General features: G+C 31.4%; 1 protein-coding gene across 2 annotated transcripts; it reads left to right on the top strand.

Annotated features, from left to right (window-relative positions):
- Window positions 1–1,564: 1,564 nt before the first annotated feature.
- LOC149910990 (uncharacterized) lies at window positions 1,565–6,604 on the top strand. 2 transcript variants are annotated; one of them, XM_090106037.1, is made up of 5 exons: window positions 1,565–1,658; window positions 3,750–4,127; window positions 4,203–4,334; window positions 4,913–5,031; window positions 5,176–6,604. In XM_090106037.1, the coding sequence occupies exons 2-5, from the start codon at window positions 3,758–3,760 to the stop codon at window positions 5,221–5,223; spliced, it is 669 nt and encodes a 222-aa protein (XP_089962163.1). In that variant the 5' UTR covers window positions 1,565–1,658; window positions 3,750–3,757; the 3' UTR covers window positions 5,224–6,604. The 2 variants fall into 2 exon arrangements, with proteins under 2 accessions (XP_089962163.1, XP_089962103.1); XM_090105977.1 differs by having other exon boundaries at window positions 4,913–6,604.
- The last annotated feature ends 1,875 nt before the right edge of the window (window positions 6,605–8,479 follow it).

Below are 8,479 nucleotides of genomic sequence, written 5' to 3'. Positions count from 1 at the left end.
ATAGCCTAATGAAAAACATTTATAAGTATTCTATTTTTAATACATATAAATGTATTCTATTTTTAAATAATAACGTTATAAGTCCGACAAACTGTCTGCTTATTTCCAGTTTTCGTTTCAGCAAATTGTCTATTTCATTTTTCATAAATCAATCCATTCAACTGAGTGAACAGGAGATGGAACTTTATATAAGGACTTCCGCGTGTAGCGTGAAGTGCCTTCGCTATGGACGCGTAGGCGGGAAACTAAAATGAAATAAGGCAGCAACTATCAACGGATTTTTATAGAAAATATAATAAAATCATGTTCATTTATAGTCTTTCCAATATATTATTATATTAGACATATGCTATTATATATTAATTGTTATTAAATAGTAAATGTTTAACTCAATATAAATTAAAAACTTTAATATAATAGAATGCATATTATACCTATTACAATGAATTACAGATATCATACCTAATCTATACATTGTATTACATTCATTCAATTAGCTATAATAATGTAAGTACGTATAGATAAAAATGTGTTTTTCAATCATAGCTCATGCGCTCTGTTCCACCAATCTTTGATAGCGTCGGGAAAAGCTTCAATTATTCCCGCCTAAAACATTCCATTTTACCATGAAAGAGCCATTAAAAAATTTGTGAAAATTCTTGAATAAAGATAATTTTACTTGTATTTATATACTATTAATTTTTTATTGTATAACGTATGATCGAAAACTCTAGGTCAGATTTAATATTGATCTAGATAAATTAACTTCGACTCTTTTGTCTATGGCTTTTCTGAAATTGGGAAATTGATAAGGACTCATTTAATAAATAATTACTTATAATATTTCATTATGGAACTCTAAATTAGCCGAATAAATTGCCTCGTATAATATGCATCATATTATAAGCTAAAGGTATGAAAACTACTAATTCATGAGAGTTTTAATTGTTTTTTTTTTATTAAAATTGTTTAAAATAATGTAAAATATTAATCGCTAAAGATAGGAGTATAAAATTAAGCTCCATATATCTCTAATCATCAATTGATTACATTATATTATCATACACTAGAGTTAATAAAGTTCTATCATTTAGCTGGCACAGATAAAAATTAAAATTGTAACAATTGACATATGATAACTTTTTTACAGTATTCGGATCTAAGAAACGGAACAAATATCTTCAAAATTATTTGTAATTACAGCTGTAATATAATATTGTTTTTATTTATTTAAATTTTGATTAATTTTATGAAACACAGACCGGTTACCCATACAAAAAAAATCTTCATGCGTGTAATACGCTTATTAATTGTGAAACCACGGTTAATTTCGTATCAAATGCCTGGAGAATTAACTAGATCTTTGACGATTGTTATTACAACTACGAAACTTATAGCAAAGAGGGATACAAGCAGGTAATAATAAATGAGAAAAATATCGAATGAGTCGTTGAAGAGTTCTGCTTCCCGCGTATTTCCCTTGCTTGCGTTCATTATGGTAGCAACACTGGCTACACGATTCATCTCTAGTCTCTACATCCTATCTCGGTAATTCCGGGCGAAGGCTCTATTGATTCCGACCATTTCTGCGTTCCCGGCTGTCCCAAGCAGACGTGAGTGTTGTGCATCTAACTTCTTTGTCTGAAGAACAATAGCAGGTATGTTATTTTAAAACAATGCAAGCACATTAATATGACGATTTGCGATTGTTCCGTGAAAGCGTTACCTTCAAAAATTATTTTTTTTTAGAAAACTTATATAAAAATTTCAAGCCTTTGACTTATTTCTATTTTCGTTTTTATGGTTTAACGTTGTATAAAACAGCCGGCGTGATAAGACGTACCTATCTAATATAATGTTTGTTTTCATTAATATCATTTTGTTTAATGACATGTTTTGGTGTCGCCCTGCTAAGCGTAGTGTTGAATCCTACAGGTGGATTGTTTAAAGGTTGTGTTTTTCTTATTAATATTTTTCCTCTTAATATTCAATTAAGAAAATACCTCGGCAGTTCTAAAATCAATAGCTATGTTACAGCGCAATCTTAATTGCGCATCAAAAAGCTCGAATACTTATTACATACAATATACTTATTGACTAAAATGAAAAAAATAAACTAATGTTTTCTCATGTATAATCCATACTATTATTAAAGATTATTATTTTTAATATTATAAATGCGAAAGTAACTCTGTATGTCTGTTACTCAATCACGCCTAAACTACTGAACCAATTTTCGTGAAATTTGGTATATAGATATTTTGAAACCCGAGAAAGGATATAGGCTACTTTTTATCCCGGGAAAATGACGCAATCCCGGATATCCCACGGGAACGGGAACTATGCGGGTTTTTCTTTGACTGCGCGGGCGAAGCCGCGGGCGGAAAGCTAGTATGTTAAAGGAAATCAACAATTCAATCAATAAACTTGCGATTGCGATTTTGATTTGCGCATATTTGCAAAGCCGCCATTTTGAACAAGTTGTTGCTAAGCAACCGTGATACGCCTAGAGCGACGAATCAATCGATGAGCCGGCGCGCGCAGCTGCGATACATCCCTTTGTTTAATGAATCTTATTTTATAGTAGAGCCCAAGAAGCTTATATCTAATACCAACTTGCCAAGTTAGGTGTGAAAGGGATAAAAAACATGCAGGCGTCATTCAACGTCTAAATGGTCATAGTGCAATCTCCAGTGTATTAGATATAAGCTTCTTGGTAGAGCCATTTTAATCGGTAACATTTGACAGTTCAACAAAATTCAACAACGTAGCCTAGTAACGACGACATAGATTAAAATGATATTTCGTTTTATTACAATTGCACATTTGCTAAATTTTTTCAATTACGATTACATATTTAAAATAATAATGACCGATACAAGTAATTTTAAGATTTGATTTTACTGATAAACCATTCTAAACATTATTAGGTATGTTAGCAATTCCTGATTTATAGAACTGACGTCGCTACAATTTTGTGTCAGTAAACCTTTTTTAAAGTGAAACTTTTATTACATCGTCTCAAACTTTTTGGTCTGTGTAGCGCATGTCGCGTGTATCGCGGCTGCCGAGTAGGTATACCTACTCAGCAGCCGACCGTCACGCGACATGCGCTACACAAAGCAGTGTTCGGAACCGTTCGAACAGTTTCACTTTTACCGTGGTTTCATAAAACCACACAACATTTTTTTCTTTTTAAATACCAGAGACGTTACACTAAAAATCGAAATCTGACATCTAGAATCGAATGCATTGATTACTTGTGAATAAAAATCACCATAAATTAATAAATGCGTTGTGTTTTTTTTAATTAATTATGTAGATATGTACTTGCTTATTTCGCTCCTTAAATTTACAAAAGAAAGTGTATTATTACTGGGACAGGGATTCGCTTGATGAATTTTTAAACTAACATATGTTTCAAGTTCGATCGACAATTAATGTTTCAAGTCCGTATCGATTAATTCACTTTAATCGATGTTTTTCCGCAGATTACCTCCCTTCGAAGATAAAATTGATAGACGTCAAATGTTGCCTATTAAATTGGCTCGACTTAACTTTGATTTGCGATTTCCATTTTTAAACTATTTCATAATTTTATTCCAAAAACAATTAATAATTAATTAACTTCTATGAAGTAGGAAATACATTTGCGAATGATGTTTGAACATAGTTAATTTAGAGAACGTCATCGCACATAATTATAAAGAGAAGAATAACAACAACTGAGATGATTTATTTTGTCGCAGATTCGAAGATGAGTTCAGGCGATGATGATGGTGCCACTCCCGCCAAGCTACATAAGCCAAATGAACCCATTCCGATATTCGTGGTCGGCGACGAAGAAGTTATTGAGAATAATGAGGAAGAAGTTCAAGAAATAGTGCAAGATCCGGCTGCAGTCGCTGTGAAGGCTCAAACCGCCTCTCAAAGTGTGGCGGAACGCGAGATTCACGAAGCGGTCAAGGTGATTGCTGAAGATGAACAATACCATACTGATGATTCGCAGAGCATCGTATCCGATGATGGACATCGCGATGTGCAGAATGTGAAAGAGATTCTGATCCTCAGCGAGATTGATTCGGATGATGACGATGGAGAAGGGGAAAGCGAAACCGGAGACTCCGGTAGGAAGACAAATAAACTTGGTAGAAATGTCTAGGGCGCAATTAATCTTATATTAATACAACATCTATTTACAGACGACGAATACGAGCCGTACGGTGATCACGATTCTCAAATAGATGTTGACAAAATGAAGACAGTGCTGATCGTCAGTGAACTTGACTCTGATGATGATAGTTTCTGCGACGGCGGGTCAGAAAATTCTGACGGTAAATCAGTTTAATAGAAACGCGCGATTTCTGCTTTGCTATAGTGCATTGATATATTGTTTTACAAATTATTCAATTTCATTTGCATAATATTTAAGAGATTTTGCTCAAAATCATCACCATAACACTACATTATAATATCAACATATGCATATTAACGAATAAAAACTAACAACGAAGAAACAAACAAATAAAAAAAGAGATGTAAAATCTATAAAGAAATTTCTCAATTTGCATGTAAATCCGATGAATTAGAGGTTGGTGAATCTGTTTATTACTTGGAGGATTTATCTGCAGTTCAATACTTTGTTTTGAAAGAATTTGATACCATTGAAGGTTAAGTATAAAATGATTCGTGCAGCAACGGGAGATGACAAATACTAAAAAAATAAAACGGTTCATCATTGCATGATTACGATTACCTTCACTTCTAATTCTGCATGTTCATTACCCTATTACCATCAACACAATAGGACGTTACATACAAAGGAATGCTATACGGCCACTCTTCCTAACTTTGCTTCAGAATCTTATATTTATTAACCGTTTCTCCGTTTAAAAAGTATTGTAACTTGCAGATAGTCATGGTCTGCCGCCAGAATGGCAGATGAATTGCCAGCCTGGCGAAGCACCGATCTATTACCACATTCCATCTGGTGCCGTTACCAATGTTAGGCCTCGAGTTCATGGCACAAAGGTAAAGCTACAGATTTTACAATTTCTGCTACATTTATTGCAACTATTAGCATTTGCGGCTAATCTTATGTCGGAAATTCACTTACATGCATTCCATCGAAATTGAATTAATATTCATAGGACCACTAAAGTGTTTAATTTTCAGAATAAGAATTCTAACAATTTGGGCTATGAAATCAACGAGGAAGAATAAAATAATTATTTTGAAAGAATTATTTATCAATTATAATATTATACTATGCAGGTCATTCGGTTGCTACTGAACTGCACATTTATATTGCATCATTGTATTATTAAATGTTTAGGATTACGGTGTAACAATTGATGTTAACTATACTTGGATTTATGATCTCTTCTATAGACGTTTTACTTATGTAGTAGAATTTTTTTTACAAGTAGAAAACATCTGAGGTTGTGTGACTTTGATTTGACTGATTAATTTTTGACTTATATTTTACTACTACTATTATTAGTATAAAGTATTATTATTGAACATTATTATTCATTGAAAATGAAATTGATGTACTTTTAACGTAGTTATAGTCTATCTGTAGTAAGTGTTATGAATGTCTATTTACACAAATGTCATGATCATTATGAAACATTCTTTACTATCGTAGGACTCGAGTAAAGCGTGGTTTGCGTGGTCGTATTGAGATACTATTCTTGTAAACTATTTATTCACCCCATATTTTGTTGAATTAATTTCGGTTCATTTGAAATGGATCGTTAGAGAAAATTATTTTACTCTCAATTTATCTTTACCTAACAAAATTTTTTATTATTCATTTGGAATGTGATAATAAATTAACTATGGGAGCTTTAAGCGTTATAGCGTGATAGAGTAAGATTTTGGACAGTTGAAATTAATTACTGATATTATCTACAAAATTGCCTAGTTCTAGGAGGAGACATGAAATGTTTAGAACGAAATGAGCTTTTACTCAAATAGTTTGTTTGGATAACGTATGTATATTTTATTTTATAGGCTATCCCCGACTGATTCATTTATATTTTAAATCTTACTGTTGAATCTTAAGGCATTTTTGTACAAACTTATTTTGTATTCATGTTTCATACATAATTTAAACTAAAAATAAGAAGTTATTTACTGTGAAATTGTATCCGAGCCACATAATTATTAAATTTGAGGCTAATGAGGGAAAAGTCTAGTGTTGGGACCGCAGATTTTATTTAAAACATACCTACATTTTGTGTACTTGAGGGTAGTTCAAAATTCGTATACACTTCATTCATATATACCCGACTTTTGGGAACAAGTCAAATATATCAAGAAACTTTACAAAACTATTTTATTTAATCATCATAATCATTCAAAAAAATTCATGAGCTTAGAAACATAAGGGTAGACAATTAGTTTAACAAATCTTTAACTACCTTCATATATATTTTGTGGTCGTAACATTGGAACTTGATAACTGGATTCAAGTCCAGTAGGATTTGACAGGGAATATACTATTTTAGAAGACTAACCTATTATATGGCTCGGGCTCTATGTATCCGATGTATGTAATTAATGTGAATTTTAAACTCTTGGTGTAAAATAAATGAATTCGGTGTCATTGTTTTTTTATTACACCCCAACCACAAACCCTTCCTTGTTTCCTTATTGAAATTTGAATAGTAGGTACTTAATAATATATTAGTAATTTTTATACAGACTTTTTAATTTTTGTCAATACGAACATAGCATTGATACCTTCGAAAATAACAATCTTGGAGTATGAAATGAAATATAATATAATTTAAAATATGTTGTTTAATTTAAGTCATATTATTTAGTGAAAATAATTCATTGGTTTTTTTTTTGGATACTGCGTGGTATCTTTGGACAAGTCCTTGTGGTGTAAGCAGGTTTTGTAGTGTACGTAATGTGGTGCACATTGTAGAAAGATAAAAAGTACATTAAAAGGAAAAAATGTAATTTTTTCTTGATACTTACCTAAAGTAGAATATTATCTCTTCTTAATTATAAGTACTGCAAAAATGTTTGGGTTGCAAACGTTGTTTAATGCTATTACACGCTTTATATTAGCTTCACCTGTATGTTTGTTTGTTTGTAACCGACTTCTTTGGGCGCGATTTTGACCCACTTTAAACGGCCAGATTTCGTTCAAACTTTGTAGATTTATTGAGGACCGATGACAGTACACTAATTTGATAAAATTTTCTATTTTTTAGTTCGGTTTTCTATAAAAAGCGTGTTTTTTTAGTTTTATTAAACTATTATTATGTTTCAATAAAATGGATGTTATGGTTGTTTATAATAGTGTTTGATAGTGTTAATATGCGATCTAGAATAATGGATGCGAAGATGAAGATTTTGTAGGTATACGTAATATAAATGGGTTTGTAGATGCATGTTGTTCTTTTTGTTTTGAATAAAAATGTATGTACAACAATGTGTTAGATAGTTTATCAAATATTATGTTGAACAGATTTGTTAAATAAGCCAATTCCAATAGAAGTGTGTTATTTTAAAACCAATCAGTTTGAAATGTTCAAATATTTACTTATTTTTGTTAAAGAGCAATAATCCCATAGATCACAATAAATTAGGAATGTGTACCTACCTATTGATAAAAAAATTGATGATAAAAATTTTATGTTATCGGCGTTGATTTTTGAGCGGAATGCTATCAAAAATCAGTTGCTTCTTAACAGTTTTACAATTTTATTCGCCTAACAGTAAAAATATCACGCATTATATTATAATTGAGCTCATGTCGGGAATCCCCGACTCCGCACAAATTGGCAGTTTTTGTGAGTTTTTCAAAATTTTAACGATAGGTTTAATAATTCAAGCGGGGATGAATCCATCGAACCACAATCTGAGTTAGTCCATACCTAACATAATATTATTTTTTTAATTAAAATTTGATGTGATTCAAGCGAAATTTTTTTATGTAGGTACCTAACTAGTGTATTTATACACTTACAAAGTGTAACATTACAATAAAATTTAAAACGCAACACAATCGTATATCTTGTGTTCGGTCTATCCATTTAAAAAGAGCTACGATACCAGACACAAACACAGACGAACATACATGCGTCGTATAAAAAACAATTAAATCTTCTTGTTTCTTGTCTCTAAGAATTTCTTGTTTGAAACGAACTCCTTTTAAGTATATAAATATACCCACAGGAATTAAATAAGGAAATAATGTTGGTAGGTAGGTACTGTGTTTGGTACATCGTATTAATATTATATATCTTTCAAAATATTCGTAGGTAAAATTAATACCTACATTAAACTTTAAGATTCCCTTTCTATCTATTACGCTTTCACGCCTAAACCGCTGAACCGATTTTGATAAAACTTGTAACGTAAGTGTATTAGTAGGTATAAGTACCTATTTATTAGCCTTATACAAGGAGGAGGGAAAGGATTTTGTCAAAATATCAAAACTTGAAATAAATTAATT

The sequence above is a fragment of the Colias eurytheme genome, chromosome 1 (genome assembly GCF_061535395.1).
Source record: "Colias eurytheme isolate Ceu_HAF_F1 chromosome 1, ilColEury1 Martin Lab GWU primary, whole genome shotgun sequence".
Lineage (NCBI taxonomy): Eukaryota > Metazoa > Arthropoda > Insecta > Lepidoptera > Pieridae > Colias > Colias eurytheme.
This window is presented reverse-complemented; position numbering and strand designations above follow the sequence as displayed.

What these genes read in the sequence shown, in the direction of transcription:
- LOC149910990 (XM_090105977.1), top strand. Translation starts at nt 3,758, where the DNA reads ATGAGTTCAGGCGATGATGATGGTGCCACTCCCGCCAAGCTACATAAG. An exon ending in AAGCGAAACCGGAGACTCCG is followed by an intron (nt 4,128 to 4,202) that starts GTAGGAAGACAA and finishes ATCTATTTACAG; the next exon opens with ACGACGAATACGAGCCGTAC. An exon ending in CGGGTCAGAAAATTCTGACG is followed by an intron (nt 4,335 to 4,912) that starts GTAAATCAGTTT and finishes TGTAACTTGCAG; the next exon opens with ATAGTCATGGTCTGCCGCCA.